The sequence below is a fragment of the Crinia signifera genome, chromosome 1 (genome assembly GCF_055691185.1).
Source record: "Crinia signifera chromosome 1, ASM5569118v1, whole genome shotgun sequence".
Lineage (NCBI taxonomy): Eukaryota > Metazoa > Chordata > Amphibia > Anura > Myobatrachidae > Crinia > Crinia signifera.
Genome location: NC_139217.1, coordinates 80156536 through 80174976, shown reverse-complemented (window position 1 = coordinate 80174976; position 18441 = coordinate 80156536). Strand labels below are relative to the sequence as shown.

At 43.8% G+C, this 18441-nt stretch overlaps 1 protein-coding gene across 1 annotated transcript in view; it reads left to right on the top strand.

The window, feature by feature from the left end:
* NFXL1 (nuclear transcription factor, X-box binding like 1) overlaps positions 1–18441 on the top strand; it is a 102598-nt gene that overhangs the window by 31792 nt on the left and 52365 nt on the right. The window contains exon 12 of the mRNA XM_083167932.1: positions 12799–12889. Within this exon, the coding sequence (XP_083024058.1) occupies positions 12799–12889 (91 nt within the window). The remainder of the gene's footprint in view (positions 1–12798; positions 12890–18441) is intronic.

Sequence of the window (18441 nt, the reverse complement as noted above, 5' to 3'; positions counted from 1 at the left end):
CCTTTTAAATGATTATTCAGCAATACCAGGATTAAAAGAGCCGTTATTATTTTGATTTCTTGTGGACATTGTGGTGGTGTATTCAGTTAATCCTCTTTATTTGCCACCCTGGGGTAATCCAGTTAGTCCCGAATCCCTAAAGAGGGACTGAACCTAATCCATGGAAAAACTCCCAAATCGGGTTACATGTGGGGAAAAACTCCCATTGATTCCTCAGTTTAGACTGATTGAGTGGGTTTTTGCACCTGCCTCCCTATTGTCCAATATTACTTTGGCTGCAAATTAGTAGGAATGAGACGTCTCATATACTGTAGGGAAGACTGGAGTAACCACGACAGACCAGCAATACATAAGGAGTAAATCATTTAGGATGTGTACAAGAAAAAAATTGGAACTGGATAACTGTTTTGTCTATAGTTAGCTGTCTATGGAACTGCCAGGGCATAGTAGATTCAAACGCTGTCATAATATCCACTTGGAGTGTAGGATCTAGATCAGGTATTGAGAACCTTTGGCTCCCATCTGTTGTTGAACTATACAACCCAGCATGCCCTGCTATAGTTTTGCTATTTTTTTCCATGCTAAAACTGTTGCAGGGCATGCTGGGATGTGTAGTTCAACAACAGTTGGTAGCCAAAGTTTCCCCTTTCTTGATCTATATACTCAATATAAATACCCCACTTCCTGAAGAATCTAACTGCCACTAACTGGGTCTGTTTTCGTTGAAGGACTTTCTTTACCACAGTTAGAACTATAGTGAGAAAGGGAAATAAATTTGAGTCAGGGTGACCTGAAGGAAAGGGACCCAAAAATTCCAATGACTAAAGAGCATGGTAATTGTAAGTAATACCCCATTCTCATTGCCGCAAAAACCTGGGTATTTGCCAGGGCAAGAGGTAATTTCCCATATTGTGTCTCAGTGTGAACAGGTTTGAGTGAAATTCCTGGGTGTAATGCCCCGGTAATTTCACACGGGTTTTTTGCAGGGTTTTTCCTGGGAAATACACAGGCATACGGCAGTGTGAACAGCCTAGACACAGGTTTTTCACACAAGATGCAAAAAAGCAAGCTCATTGGGGAATGAAATCAGGTGACCTGTGACATCCATTTAGTGCAGCGTAGAGGAGAGCAGAGATGGCGCACTGGAGGGATGAGGAAGTGTTGGAGCTGCTGGCTGTGAGAGGAGAGGAGGAGATTAAAAAGCAAGTGACCGGCACAGTGAAGGACTCCACAGTTTACTACAACATTGCGAAAATCCTGTCTGCCCGTGTCATCCATTAAAACACAGCAACAGGTAATAAATAAACTGAAAGCACTACGCAAGCAGTACTCTAAGGTCCATGACCTAAATTGGAGGAAGAGTGGTGGTGCCTGTATGGATTTCCCATTTTATGAGCAGTTCAATGTAATTTTTGGGAACTCTGCACTGGCTAACCCTCTTTAAATGACATCATCTTTAGCCAGCCAATAAAAGCTGCTTTTTAAACAGCAGCTTACAGCTAGCTACTTTTTCAACAGCCAATCAGAGCTGCTATTAGATTCCACACAGTTGTTGGCAGGCAGACCAGGGGAAGCAGTGTGAACGGGGAAGACACAGGAAATTCCCAGGTCTAAGGTGCAGTATGAATGGGCTCTGTGAGCTGAGATGCTCTGTGCCCCGCCAAAAACCCGGGTTTTTGCAGGGGCGACAATGAGAACATGGTATAAATTCCATCTGTCATACCATACATCATTGATAAACACCAGTTTATTCCAAAAGTGATTCACCTTCCTACAATCCCAGAAGCATTGGTGAAAGTTTGTCTCGATGTGCCCGATTTAACAAACTTAATAAGGTGGAACAAAATTAAATACTTTTGAGTATTAAAATAGTATTTGAGTATAAATTAATCATTTGCCTTTCGTACTTTTAAAATATTTTTTTTCCTTGTGGCAGCAGTACTCCAGTTTCACCAGCAGATGGTAATGGTCTGTCTGATGACAGTAATGCTTCTTTCAGACCGCAAAACTGGCTTTGACCAGGTTTTTTAAAATGTTTCTAAAAACGGGTCTGCCAGCTAAAACCCCGTTCACACCGCATATCTTTAAACGGTATTTCAGTGCAGATTTTGTCCCTTCACAACACTGAACCCATAAAAAACAGTGGATGAAAAAAAACGGGTCTGAAACAGGTAGTACCCTGCTTTATTACCGTTTAGAAATACCAGTTCAATAGAACCGGCAAATTCACTCTGCACCTTTCAGACTGCACAAATTACCGTTTTGAAACTGTAAAAAAAAAACAGCAAAATAACGGGTAATAAGTGCGGTCTGAAAGGGGCATCTAAAATTCCTGACATAGTTGCAGCAATATTGATAAAGGATTAAGATGGGGATGGCCAGTAATCAAGGCATCACATTCCCTGTATGTGGAGGACCATGGCTCTAATGCATTAGTATCCGAAAAAGAATGTTTAATTGAATAACCTTTCAAAGCGTCATGCTAATTATAGCCATCTATTAGCGGCTAATTGAAAGAGCCCCTGTGACGGTCAGCAATATATACCACACCATTTATATTACTGGTCTGGTACTTTTATTCCAATCAAGGATTAATGCTATTTATTTCCATGTGCCTCTTCTCCACTTCATCAACTGCCGTTACATTGTTGACTGGCATATTTTGCATTTGAACTCTGTCCTTTGTCCTGGCAAATACACATTCAGTAGCCTATTGCTGCCTTCATAATATTGTCCTTATTTGGAATGCAGTATGGATTCATCTGAAGGTTACAAATCAACTAATATTTCATCTTTGCATCACATATGTTGGATCTAGATTGATTCCAGATTTACATATTTTGAAAACAAGATGGTTGACGTGTTGTAGTTCACATTTATCTGTGTAGTTCGATAAGCTTTGGGAGATAATGTATTGCTTCTTTGTCCTGAATTCCTGTCTTTGTCTGTAACATATTATGTTCCCTTATAAAAGTATTAACTTCAATATATGGATGTTTAATGTTCACTTTTGTGACTTAACTTTTCTTTATAGACTTTTTTTTTCCATAGACACTGTTCCTCACCCATAGAGGTGAGGAGCAGTGATAGCCTTGTATTGTAAAGGATGCCTTCACCCATTATAGTTTTATTTGGCAGTTGTGCCATATGAGGTTTAGTGGGTTCTGACAAATTTGGGTTCTTTTCTGAGTATATAATCAATTCATCACTGTATTTGGTCCTACTTCATTTGGTTCATCAGTAATTCATGGACTATCTCCACCTCACTATTGCTGATTAATATTTATAGGACTTTAATTTTTTTCTTTTTTTTTTTTTCATTCTTTCAAAGATATATTGTTAATAATTTCACAGTTTAATTAGTTTTCTCATTTAAACTTGAGAAACACTCCAGGCCACACCTCATGACAAAGTCAAATGATGAAACGCGTTGCGTTGTGGTTTGGAATGACATTTAAGCCTTGCCGGAATGCTGATCATGTCCTTGGACCAAGATATTGAATGGTTTCATTATATAGCAATTGCAGTGATCGTTTTAGTCTTTCATACATTCTGGTACATGTACAGGTAGCGTGTGGTTTAATAAAATATCGAGATCTATCGTCCCCAAATAAGCCTATCATTATTGAGATAGTTTCTGTATATTGAACACTTAAGTGTTCAAGGTGGACCAATATTTACAACAGTCCGAAATATGGACACACACCTATTCAATGCGGCCATTTTCTCCCATGCAGTTTCCACTTTGTTAAAAGTCAAATCTGCTTCCATTTTTGAAAAATACATGTGGGTTAGTTTACGACCATTGGGTAGACTGAATAGATCGAATGCATATTCAACCGTTTCTCGTCAAAAAGTGACAATATTTTTGACTGACAGAAATATTGTTACACCTTGAGTAACCCCCTAAATGAGATGCTTATGGAATAAATCATGGTCATTTAATAATGTTAACGGTGACCACTACTGTTTTAAATAAATGCATCGTACTGCTTAGCCCATCTATAGATATACTAAGTAGTACATTCAGAAATAGTGGTAAGCTGTAATATGTCATAATTACCTTAAGCCGCTTTTACACACCGGCGGCCGAATAACCCAGCAATTACCCGGCTTTTGACGCGCCAGGTTATTCGGCTGCTCGCTGTCAGACCCCTGTACAATTTGCTCTATTTCACGGGGGGGGGGGGGGGTTTCCTCTGTGTGAAAGGGTCGACCCGGATCTTAAAATCTGGGTCCCCAACTCTGGTCATTTTAAGATCCGGATTGACCCTTTCACACAGAAAAATGACCTGTGATTTTCATGAAATTCCCGGGTGGAACTGCTTTACTTTCTGTGTGAAAGGGGTATTGGTGAGTGCTAAAATGGATAGGACCCATTCTCAAATGGAGCCTTGTCATTCTGGGTAATTCTGGTCATTGTTTTGGTATAATTATGCTAGGCATTTACTAAGTGTGATGTGAGCTTGTTGTGCATTCTTGTTTTAGAGCGTAGCTGATGACCTGAATTACATGGGGGTCCCACTGTCTTAATTGCCCCAGGCCACTCAAAGCCAAAATCCAGTTTTCTTTCATCCCATATTTCCAGACTGTTCCGCCTCAGGTCTGGCTCATCTCCTATAGATATCCATGGACTGTGACGATCATGGTAGTATGAGTTTTTGCCAGGATATGGTCACTAGGTCGACACTACAAGGTCGACTTGCATGAAGGTCAACGTGGGGTTAGGTTGACAGGGTCATTAGGTCTGCACAAGCATTAGGTTGACATGGGTTTTTTTTTTCACTTTTTTTTTGTGTGTGTGTGCCTACAGGCGGTATTTCATGCCCTACCAACCACTAGGTTGTGGTGGGAGAATAAGATAGTGTGCCGAGCATAGCGAGTGGATGCAGTGCACTTTTTTTGTGGACAAAGAAAGGGAAATCCCCATTTCGACCTTTTGACTGCCGACCCACCCAGTGTCGACTTAATGCTTGTGTCGACCTAATGACTGTCGTTTTAACCCCATGTTGACCTTCAATCATGTTGACATTCATGCTTGTTAACCTAATTGATGTCTATCCAATGATCCATACCCGTTTTTGCCACCATAATAAGAAATCTAAAATAATATGTGGCCTTATTTGTCAACTAAAAAGTAAGCGCATAACTAACATAATAATAGATGATTCCCCCTCTGAAAATAAGAGGCCACTATTAAAATAATATAAATATGACCGCTTAGGATTTTATATAAATAAAAATTGCCCTCGAATAAAAGAGTAGTATTGTGTAGGGGAATAAGGGGTACCAGACACCGTTCTTTACCAATTGTCTTTAGCCCCATTATTAAGTATTGAGAAGAAAACATACTGAGCAGGGGTAACATGTTCTTTTACTAGCACGTTACCCTGGTATTATTACTGGGTAAATGCAGGCACAATAAGTGCACTCCATCATCCATGTACTTGCAGGCAGTTTAGTAAAACGTGTTCCTTCTGCAGGTCCATGAATTTCTATGCGATTTGTTTCCTAGAAGTTGATCTATCTATATTCTCCTCTGCCCAACCACTTTATGTAATAAAGAAAGCAAATTTGGCACGTCAACAGAGGAATGATTTGGGGAAGTTTACAAGCGCATTTTACTGTTCACTGTATAATTATCAACTGCAAAGAATGCAGGAGCCTTGGGATTTTTAGCGAGTGGTGCAAGTTCCTATGTTTGTATCCACTTACTACAACCGATTACTCATCTGGCTCGCTAGGTAGTAGTCCACCTCTTTATCCCACATTTGGATAAGTTTTACCAGTACCTAAATCCAGAGATGGGGAACCTTTGGCCCCCCAGCTTTTGAGCTACACATCCCAGCATGCCCTGCTATAGTTTTGTCAATTGGCCATGTTAAAACTGTTGCAGGACATGCTGGGATGTGTAGTTCAACAGCTGGAGGGCCAAAGGGCTCCCTATCCCTGACATAATAAAACATAAATACTGTAGCTGTGCTCATCTTTGCTCCGCCAATCACCAATTGTGACCTACGCGGTGAAAGGAGCGCACCCCTCTCCAGGCTTGTGTGCCTAATTTGTGAGTAGCAACCGGAAGGCTGGCGGTTAAAATACCAACGCCAGGATTCTGATGGCTACAACACCGGAATCCTGATTGCAACTTTGCTGGAAAGTCAAAGAGTTAAGCTGGGGTAGATTTAGGAGTTGAGGGTGCGTCAGGCTGCAGGTAGGGAGGGTTAGGGTGGTAGAGGGAGAAGGTAAGTCCACTTGCTCAGCAAGATGCAGCTGTCTGTCTTCTGACTGCTAACTTCCCATTCGCTGGTCATGCATACTTTATCCTTCTCCTATACTGCTGCCCTCATGTGTTAAACAGAGTATTTCCTGCGCTTTAAATCTGACATTTTACATTTTCATTATAGTCTTCAGTTGTGTGATGGGCAATTTTCTGATTAACTGATGACAAAATGACTGTTAGGAATTGGGGTCACGTTTACAGTATATTGGGATTTATAGTTTGTCCTGCTGAGTAACACACAGTCACAAGAATCCTCTCACATTAAACAAAAATGGATCAAAAGTAGCTATATTACCCCTTTGAGTGCCAACATATGAGAGATGTGCAAAATATCAGCCAAAAATGCCAGCCTCCCTCACATTTGTTCTATAAATTCAAATAAAAAATGTTGTGTAAAAAAGATTATATTTCCTATATAAGGGAAAACAACATTACAGGTCATTATGATGAATAAAAATGTTTTCTTGGCAATTTTCACACCTATTTTGACAAATCCCTTGGCACTCAAAGGGTTAATGACTATAAGCTGGAATAGACCGTAATGGAGGGCTGTAGGTGAAGGTCGTTTAACTAGGGAAATATTGACCTAGCACCAGGGAGAGTGAGAGACTACTTAGCACCTAAGTAACGTGAGAGGGGTCATGTGGTTGTGGTGCTGAGGGGTGACCGCTTCAAGTACTGCCAGTTGTTACTCCCACCTTCCCATCTCTGCTTCACCAGCCCCTTCTGTCTCTGCTCATCATTGTCCTTCCGTACTTCCACCTGACACTTTGCATTGATTTATCCAGACCAGACCATAGTCCGCATCTAATAATGGGGCAGATGTACTAACCCCCCCTTTGCGCTTCTGAAATAACGGGTCCCACTTCTCCTGCATAACGAGGAGAAGCAGGCACCCGTTATTTGCTAATGTATTAACCCCCCCCCCTAGCTGATAAGGAGAGCCGTTATTCCCAGCGTTAACGGCTCTCCTTATCGGCTCCCCCGGCGTCCTGCGCATGCTCAGTGCGCTTCTCCCCCGGGTCCGTCTCTAATGGGCATGCGCGAGATCTCGCAAAAACCGCGAGATCTCCTGCGCAGCCCGAGCCAGAAGCCAGGGCTAGCGTTGTCCCCACAGTGGGGGATAGGACAACGTTAGCCCTGAGCTGGCGAAGCGGCGGGGGCGAATTAACGCCTTGAAGGCTGTTAATACATCGCCCCGGCCGTTAATCCCTGGGGGGGATTGCAGGGGACAGCCCCGCCGAGCGTAACTCGGCGGGCTGTCACTAGCGCACGTTAGGTGCGCTAGTGATACATTAGCAAAATCGGAATTCCCCCCTAGTTAACCAGCGTTAAGTGCATTTTTGCACTTAACGCTGGTTCATACATCTGCCCCAAAGAGCGATAAAAGTGGCAGCCTTCTATCGGTCCTATATCCCAGCACTCTCCTATCTGCAAGTGACCTAGCTGCTAAGTCTACAAGCATTAGGTCGACATGACTGAAGGTTGACATGGGATAAGGTCGACACAACATTAGGTCAACCTGGGCAAGGTCTACAGTCAAAAGGTCGACATAGGGTTTTTCTCTGTTTTTGGTGCTGACATGTGCCGACAGGTGGTATTTCATGCCCTACCATCAACTAGGACATGGTTGGAGAATAAAATAGTGTGCCAAGCGTAGAGAGCCATGCGAGGGACACGGTGCTACATTTCGGTCTCCATGTCGACACGACATGTGCCGACAGGTGATATTTCATGCCCTACCATCCACTAGGGCATGGTGGGAGAAAAATAGTGTGCTGAGCATAGACAGCCATGCGAGGGGACGTGGTGCTACGTTTCGGTGTCGATGTTGACTATTTTGGTGTCCATGTCGACATTCAGGACAAAACTGTGAAAACTCCATGTCGAACTTTTGGCTGTCGAACTTGCCCATGTCAACATAATGCTACGTCGACCTTATGACCCTCTCGACCTAACCCCATGTCGACCTAATGCTTGTAGACCTAGTTGCCGTCTATCCAATGATCCCATTCCATCCAAAAGCTACATTTACATTTAATTAGTAATCCGACATTGGCCCATGATGAGGAAGTTTAATTAGCAAGTAATTGCCTTCATGTGTAGCTGTGCTGTAATACTCATTATGTGCTTCTCCCATGCCTTGGATTGATGGCCGTGAAACCTTACACTTTTATTACACCAGACTAATGGAAGGCTAGAGTTCTAATATCCCGACACAGCTTCCTATCTCCTTCACTTTCTCATCTACTGTTACACATTGACAAATACTTGTACTGCAGAACCGGCATTCATTTACCACTCGCTGCGAGACTCAGTGGCTTCTGATGGCAATAGCACATCATTCCCAAATAAATCTCTTCTAATAAACCAATAACACATGCACTGTCTCATTGACATTCAAGATGTTTCCGTGTACATATGGCTACTGTGCTCTTTGCTTGTTTTTGTTAAGTTGATTTCACACCATCTGGCAAAGTAGTTACCTCTTTAAGCCCACACAATGTAGACTTTTTTTTTCCCCCCATGAGTTTTTGGAGTCCTACAATGTCAAGCATAATAACGTACAAATTATTGCTGCACCACTGCGGTGATTAAATGTTTTCAAATAATTACAGTATTAGACTCTTCCCCCCCCCCCCCCCCCCAATAGGTTTTCAACATCTGCTGCTGCACTGTGTAGCTTTATGTGGACTTTGTTCAACATTCAGCTGGGGAATGTCACATTTTTCAGGAGCGGAATTTGAAGTAAGTATTCGTTGTCCTCCTGCACTCTTACCACAGGGTAAAAGTGCTGGTCATTTCCTCAGCTTTATTCTTGGGAAAGAAATGTGAATATGGTACGGAAAATCCAGACAAAAGTGCAGTTTTCACTCGCATCACTCACTAATCATTTATTTATTAATTAACAGTTATTTATATAACATATTCCGCAGTGCTTTACAGAGAATATTTTAACAGTCACATCAGTCCCTGCCCCAGTGGAGCTTACAATACTATATTCCCTACCACATGTACACACGCACACACAGACAATCTAGTGTTAATTTTGTTAGGAACCAATAAACCTACCAGTACAATTTTGGATTGTGGGAGGAAGCTGGAGTATCCAGAGGAAACCCACACAAGCACGGGGAGAATATACAAACTATACAAATTAAGGCTATGGGGGGAATCAAACCCATGACCTCAGCGCTGTCAGGCAGCAATGCAAACAATTAAACTGTCCGTGCTGCTCATCCTGTCAGCTGCAGCCTTCTCACTGGTCTCTCCCACTCCCATCTTGCTCTTCTCCTCTCTGTCAAGCCCTGCACTGGTTTCCCCTCCCTCTACCAGATCTCCTTCAAACTCCTCACGGTCCAATACAAGGCCTCACTACATCTCCAACTTCCTCTCCAGCCAATGACCACAGTCTTTCCTCCCACCTGGTTACCTTGTCTTGCCTATTACATACCTCCCAACTTCTGATTCAATGAAATAGGGACACTCGCTCGGCGAAGCCGCGCGAGCGTCCGAAAAGGGGGCGGGGCGTATGCAAATGAGGGTGCGGCTTATGCTAATTAGCCGCAACCTCATTTTCATGCGAGAATAGACGCTGTGCGCATGCGCACAGCGTCTATTCTATTACATTGGGGGGTCTCCCAACTGCCACCCCCGCAGCGGGACAGGACCCGAAATCGGGACTGTCCCGCTGTAATCGTGACAGTTGGGAGGTATGCTATTATAATGGTCCATCTTTGTTTCATGGCATCCAGAGGGCTGCCAGACAATGTATAGGTTGACACCAAAAGTTTTTCTCACAGTGTTTTCCTTTTTCTTACTTTACCATCCACGTAGACTCCGATTAGTAAAGTGTGCCGAGTGCAGCGGAAGCTGAGTGATCAAAGCAGGACACTAATATAGGGTCCTGATGCTCAGGTGTCACATTGATTAAAAAAAAACCCTCATGTCGGCCTTTACCGTGTCGACATTTTGCTTGTGTCAACATTTGTCAATGCCAGTGTTATGTATGTCGACTTTTTGCTTTTGACCTAATGGCTGTCAACCTCGGACTTTATGGAACTCGCTTCCCCGCACAGTTCGAGAGGCTCCCAACGTAAAATCCCTCAAAAAGCTTACAAGACTTTCCTGTTTACTCAAGCATTTCTGTAATTCCCTCAAGTATCGTTTATGAAAAGCCTTTGTCACTTCCTAATTTGCATCTTTTTTCCACTGAGAATGCAAGAGAACAAAGCTGAGCACATCTAGCACCTTTGTGTGGATGCAGCAGTGAGTGACACTTACACTAGTCTGAGAAGGAAGCACTGCCATTAACGCCACACAAGTATAAATTCTGAGTGCCCTGTACAATGCAGTCATCTTGGTATGCAGCTGCACGAGATCTACAGTACGTTAAAGTGTCGACGACTTTCCTGTGGTTGCAGCATCTAAGTTACCCCATATGGCACCACAAATGATGGGTAAATAAGGACACATCTGTATATGCCAATAAACTAGTTAGATGATGCTGGGGAAGGGCATGAATCATTGGGTGGACCCTGTTTGTCCACATGCATTGGATCAAACACGGAAGGATGACAAGGTTAAGGTCGACAATGGGAAGGTCGACATTGAAAAGGTCGACATAAGTTTTTCTCCATTTTGATCTACTACTCAACATTCTGGTGTCGGCATTATGAATGTTGACATACTGAATGCATACCATTATAGCACGTGTTTTTCTAGAGCTATACGGTTTAGATTTAGGGGGGTATTCAATGTCAGGGGTACGTGCCCCTGTCCCGTTCTCACTTTGCTCGACATGAGCTCGGCGGTCGGGATTCAATGTCCCGGACGCCGAGCGGCGAGAAGGGGGTGTGGCCGCGAGTTGAGGACGGAAATAGGACGAGCTCTGGCAGGGAGCTCGCCTATTTCCGGCTTTTCTCGGCAGAACGAGCCCGACCGCTTGTGATGTCGGGCTCGTTCTGCGGAGAACCCCTGTTCAATGCTGTCATTGAATAGGGCCCCGCAGCCATCTCCCCCGTCGGTAGATGGCTGCGGGAGGTCGACACACATTGCATACCCCCCTTAATCGGTTTTGTTTGGGGGGAAAAAGGCATCGTATTCTGGGCTTGTGCTAGTTTAGTAAAAAGACTGAATAAATCCGAACCCGCACGTCTCTAGCGTTTGCACATTTTCATTATTTTTAATGTTCTTGTAGTTTCCAAGTATTGAATTCTGATTACAGGATAAGTGAAACATTTTAAGATAGAAAATTTCTCCACGTTTATAGATTCGCTTTATCCTTTGTTGGAGCAAACCAAACATTTTTTAAACATGAGGATTTACATCTTCTCATAAAAATATTATTACATTTTTAGAAGATGCAACCTAATTTATTTGGATGGCTTTTATAGAATGTCTGTCTGGTTTTATCCATGTAAAAACGACATGTCCATATCTAAGAGGTGCTTTTAAATATTATTATTATTATTATTATTATTATCATTAGTATTATTATTATTATACTTTATATGGGGGCACAAGGGTTCCACAACGCCCAATTACAGAGTACATAAACGAATAAGCGAAACAGTGACTGACAGTTGAACACAATAGCGGACAAGTTCATAACCTTAGCTGCATCCGAGAGGAAACTAGAATGATGCTGGGTACACACCAGAACGATGTGGCCTCAATTCACCCGATTCCGATACAACCGCGACCGATTGTATGTAAATTAGGCATGTTTTCGGCCTTTTCTGATCCGATGTGCGGCCCCGCTGGTCGTTTGGTTGTTTTTCAGATCCTACCTGCAGCAGGTAGGATTCAAAAACGACCCTTCAACTGGGTACAGAGCAGGATCAGATCTTATGCAAATTGTGAGCAGATCGTGTGCTCCAGCAGATCGTGTGACCATCATATGGTCGTCTCACGATCTGCATCGTTCTGGTGTGTACCTAGCATAAGTAATTGGTGTGGCAGAAAACGCAGTCGGCAGTCAGTATGGCTGCGGAAGGTGCAGTATCCCAGAATCCCATTGCAAAGTAATGTATGGACATTCGCTTTAATGGTTAGGTGCCTGTAAAGGTTTGAACGTCTGTATAAAAGTGAGACTTTATAATGAATGTTGGCTGCTTGGGAAACCATTACTGTACTGTACAGCATTAGTGAGTAATGTAATTCAGCAGCAGCTGCCATGACCGTCATTACACTTCCCTTACATAGGTTTAGTAACAACATTGTAATCTACACTGAAAAAATGTGATTTCTTGACTTTTAGTAAACCTTTTATATAGCAGATATTGTGCAGTAGTGTTCAGGGATGAATACACTCGTGATGGTGCATGTATTACAGGGCTGAGGCGCTATGGTTTGTCCTAGCCCCATCCTCAGATACTGTTCCAGTACATGATTTGTTTTACCAGTGTATGACCCGGGCACCTGTGCAGTTGGTGATTCAGTAGCAGATCGATGTGTTTTGTTTTCTATTGTTTGTAATGCAGTTCTGTGCATAAGTCTTTGCTGTTTCTGCCTAGTGTTGTACGGGAAACTGCCCTGACTGTGACCAGCAATGTGGCCGTACCTTGGGATGTCGTAATCACAAGTGCCCATCCGTCTGCCATAGAGGTAAGCTAAGTACAACAAATGGGACCTTCTAATAGTCAATAACTGTTTCCATGCTTTAGCTAAATGTTATTTCCTCTTGCAATATCATGTAACAACAAAATAGGCCAACTAAGCAGGAATATATAGCCCAGTTCTAGATAAACAGTCTTTATACCTGCTTGCTGGAGAGACTTGCATACCAGTTACCCACACAGGTATATTAGGAGATTCCTTTTACTCTGTGTATCTAACCCCACCAGCCATCCTTCAAGAGGGGTGGGGTGTTCTGCTCCTATCAGACTGGGAGTATGATGCTGGCTGGGACATCTATTTATTTTGTCATTCATGTTGTAGTCTATACCTAATGCCCATCTGGTAGCATCACCCCTGCCAAGGAGTAGGCACCCATCCTTTTGGCACAGTAGGACTCGCATAGAGATAGCAGAGGTGATGTGGGAATAATATAGGGACCCAATGTACAGTACAATAGTGAGAAGGGGCTTGGCATATACTGAGCGAGGTTGGAAAATAATGGTATTGGAAGGGGTACATACTGAACAGGAAAGAGGGAGTAATGGAATGGATTAAAGAGCGGAAGTGAGTGATGCATGCAAGAGAGAGTATTAGAATATGATGAATTAGAAGGGAACTGTGAAAGGGGAAATACTGCATGAAGCTGGGTATGCACTATAAGATTGGAAACCATCTGACTGGTTGGAATGAAAATCTGGGAATTTCTCGGAGCAAATGACCATTTACATAATTGGTTGCCCTGTTAATTTGCATTACACTGATCGGGTCTGAATAACCCCCATTGTGTACTGTCCGCTAAGCTCTCCCGAAAACCAAGTGTAGAATTCAAGAGTGAGGTCCGCCTGGTGGTGATAAATGTAGATATTTCCAATTTGCAGGCCTCTTCTCTTGCTGATGTTACATAATCCTTGAAATAAATAATTTGGCTCAATAGTGTTATCTACTGGGGTGCGTTAAACTGGGAGGTAGCAAGATGTGATTGTTCTTTGATGCCATCTTAAATCAGGTTTATGGCACTCTTAGAACTCCCATCTTGGTAAATGTACCTCTATTTCACATAGGATGCATTGGGCAACCAATCAGAATCTACTTCTCATTTATTTAGCACTAAAAAAATAATAGATCGTATTGGATTTGTTGTTTATTGCAGCATCCCATCTGAAATAGAACTCTCATCTTATTAAAGTTCCACCTTAGTACATATACTGTATTAGCACTTTAAAGTCTTTAATTCCATACTTGCCGACTTATGTTCCAGTATATATATTGGACTAGGTGATTCATCGCGCCCTACGGGCGCTCTTCACACCGTCGTAAGGGGCTGCGCCCCCTTAATTTGTGAACGTTTGTATATGAGAAATATGGTTAGAATTGTATGAAAGATGCCCTGTATTGCAACTTAGGTGTCCGCGAATCGCGGGAGGGGGGGTCGCGGAGGGTGCCGCGAATTGCAGGAGGGGGGGTCGCGGGGGGTGCCGCGAATTGCAGGAGGGGGGGGTTGTGGGGGGGTGGATGCTGCGAATCACGGGAGGGGAGGGATTGCAGAGAATCGCGGGAGGGGGGTCGCAGGGTGGGTTGCCGCAAATCGCGGGAGGGGGATTACGGCGGTGGGGGTTGCGGCCAATCATGGTAGGGGGGGTCGCGGGGGATGTGCCGTGAATCACGGGAGGGGGGGGTCACGGGGTGGGGTGCCGAGAATCGCGGGGGGGTGTGTGTGTGCCGTGAATCGCGGGAGTGGGGGGTGGGGGGGGGTGTGACGCGAATCGCCACAAGAAAAAATCAACACAGAAAGGTCAACACATGTAAATGTTGACATAAGTGTGGCACTTCATTGGTGTCCATGTCGACACATGAGAATGAATATGAAAACATTCAAAAAATGAAAAAAAAAAAACTTCAAAAACTCATGTCAACCTTTTTCATTGTCGACCATAGCCATGTCAGTGTTTTCCATGTGCAATTTAATTCTGGAGCTGCCGCGAATCACGGGGGGTGCCGCGAATTGTGGGAGGGGGGGGGGGTCGCGGGGTTATGTGCCCCGAATCGCGGGAGGGCGGGGTTCACAGGGGTTCCGGTGGGGGGTTGCCGCGAATTGCGGGAGGTGGGGGGTCACGGGGGGTGCCGCGAATCGCGGGAGGGGGGTTTGCGGGGGGGTGTGACGCGAATCGCCACAAGAAAAACTCAACACAGAAAGATCAACACATGTAAATGTTGACATAACTGTGCCACTTCATTGGTGTCCATGTTGACACATGACAATGAATATGAAAACATTCAAAAAATGAAATAAATCTTCAAAAACTCATGTCAACCTTTTTCATTGTTGACCATAGCCGTGCCAGTGTTTTGCATGTGCCATTTAATCCTGGGGCTGCCGCGAATCGTGGGGGGTGCCGCGATTTGCGGGAGGGGGGGGGGTTGCGGGGGGTGGGTGCCGCGAATCGCGGGAGAGCGGGGTTCATGGGGGTTCCGGTGGGGGGTTGCCACGAATTGCGGGAGGGGGGGGGTCGCGGGGGGGGGTGCCGGGGTGCCGCGAATCGCCGGAGGGGGGGTTGCGGGGGGTGTGACGCGAATCGCCACAAGAAAAAAATCAACACAGAAAGGTCAACACATGTAAATGTTGACATAAGTGTGGCACTTCATTGGTGTCCATGTCGACACATGAGAATGAATATGAAAATATTCAAAAAATGACAAAAAACTTCAAAAACTCATGTCAACCTTTTTCATTGTCGACCATAGCCATGTCAGTGTTTTCCATGTGCAATTTAATTCTGGAGCTGCCGCGAATCACGGGGGGGTCGCGGGGGTGGGTGCCGCGAATCGAGGGAGGGCGGGGTTCACAGGGGTTCCGGTGGGGGGTTGCCGCGAATTGCGGGAGGTGGGGGGTGCCGCGAATCGCGGGAGGGGGGGTTGGGGGGGGTGTGACGCGAATCGCCACAAGAAAAAATCAACACAGAAAGGTCAACACATGTAAATGTTGACATAAGTGTGCCACTTCATTGGTGTCCATGTCGACACATGACAATGAATATGAAAAATAAAAAATTAAAAATAAATCTTCAAAAACTCATGTCAACCTTTTTCATTGTCGACCATAGCCATGTCAGTGTTTTGCATGTGCCATTTAATCCTGGGGCTGCCGCGAATCGCGGGAGGGGGGTCGCAGGGGGGTGCCGCCAATCGTGCAAGGGGGGTCGCGGGGGGGTCCTTTTTGCCGCGAATCGCGGGAGGGAGGTCGCGGGGGTGTTTTTTCCGCGAATCGGGGGGGGTCACGGGGGAGGGTTTGCCGCGATTTGCGGGAGGGGGGGGTGTCGCGGGGTGGTGGTTATGCCGCCAATTGCGGGAGGGGTCGTGGGGGGGTTCTTTTTGCAGCGAATCGCGGGAGGGGGGGTCGCGGGGGTGTTTTTGCCGCAAATCGCGGGAGGGGGGGCACGGGGGGGGAGGTTTTGCCGCAAATCGCGGGAGGGGGGCGCTCACCTGGTGGCTGTGGAGTAGCAGTGCTGGGCAACATGGGAAGGCAGTGGGTGTCTGGCACTGCCTGTGGGCTCACTGGGCTGGTTCTCTGTCACATACCTCCTAACATGACCCTCTCCAGGAGGGACACAATGCTCTGTTTCTAGACTTCCCCTTAATGTATGATTGCCATCACCTGTTTTAAACAGGTTAATTTCTCAGAAAGGTGTTCAGCACAGATGAAGGCAATCACACATTAAGAGGAAAGTCCAGGAACAGAGCGTTATAGACACAGACACCCACTTTGAGTGACAGATGTAGCCAAATATATAGGAGATATGAGAGACCTTTTATGTGGTAATACTTAAGTTTTGTTTATATGGTTTTATTGTCATGTGGTGGTGGTGGTGTTGTATGTGTGCAATAAAAATATTTGCATTCAAAGTTTGCCATATACCATTTTATAGGTGTTTCATTCACCTGACTCTGTATCAGTTATCATAGAGGAGATCTCTTTATTTGCTCTTATTTGATGATTAATATACAGTATTTGTTAATATACCAATACATGAGCTATGGGTTATAGGATTTTCCCTTAATATCGGCTGCATTATTATTCCTATGCATTTTATTTATTGTTTTAATGCGGTCACTTTGTGTATGGTTCCAACCATTTTTTGTATCTTGTGTTTTTTTGTGACCATTACACGTCTCATTACTATAACAACTGGACATGGTTTACAAAACATAAGTACTTTGTTCAAATCACATTCAACACATTATGCTTTTTCTGGAACTTAAGCTGTGTACACACACACACACACAATGATTTATCTGTCCAATCTGTATGGTGAGAACAAAAATCTGTCAATGTATGGGAGAAAATGATAATCGATCCGTTGATCCCAAACACTGGAAAATTAATATAAAGGATTGTTTGTTTTAATCTGATAAATCAAAAAACTTTAACCAATTTATCTGAATTGCTATTGTTTATTTTCCAGCATTTGGGCGCAAATGCTTATTGCAAATGGTTATTGTTTGCTCCCAATCATTTCCAGCTTTTTGTTCCCACTAGATAGATTGGACAGATATATCTGTAGGTGTGTACTCAGAAAATAAAGAAACATCAGAGCGGTCTTTAGGCATATTCTGAACAATGTTGCTGCTTTGGGGTTTTAGTACGTTTTATGACACACACTGCTCCGATGAAGCCGCAATCTTTCTCTTTAGTGCCACGCTCATAGCTTCTGCTTCCACTATCTCCCTTCATGCTTTTTTAAATGAGAGAAGTTGGCATAGAACAAAGGAGTATGAGGGGAGAAGGCGGGGGGCTAAGGATTCCGACAGTGCATCTATATTTGCCCATCTGTAATGCAAGAACAGAGCCAGTCTTTTTTTACATGCCAAAATCTTTTTGGATCTCTCAGTCCACACATCCACCTTTCCTGTGCCAGGAAATACAGACACTTTATTTTCTTTGCTTTTCTGTTCTATATAATAGTTCCCAACGGGTCTTTTCTAGAAGTTGTGTGATATTGATAGATATCTATCCTATCTATCTATCTATCTATCTATCTATCTATCTATCTATCTATATGCATAATAATTATTATTATATTTTTATTTATAAGGTGCCACAAGTGGTACACAGCGCCGTACATATAGAACACATTAGAACAGTACAGGGTAAACAGAACTAGACAGAACAGTGACAGAATATCAAAAACAGAGCACAATTAACAGCACAATACAGTACACAATACAGCTGAGATATAGGGACGTGAGTAAGAAGAGATGCAGGTATAGATTGTAGGTGAGTAAGAGATCTGTAATTGAAATGCAAGAAGGGTGCTGTAGTAGTAGTAGTAGTACGTTTATTTATAAGGAGCCACAAAGTGTCCGCAGCACCAAAAAAAACAAAAAACAAATTACAAGGTAATGTACATGGTGTGTTGATAAAGTACAGCATAAATAGGGGTATAGCTGGTAGAACTAAAATCAGCATCAGTTCTGAAGTAGGTGTGGAAATTGTCGAGGAGGCTGAAGATGAAGTAGAGGAAGGGAAGAACAGGGCAGGAGCA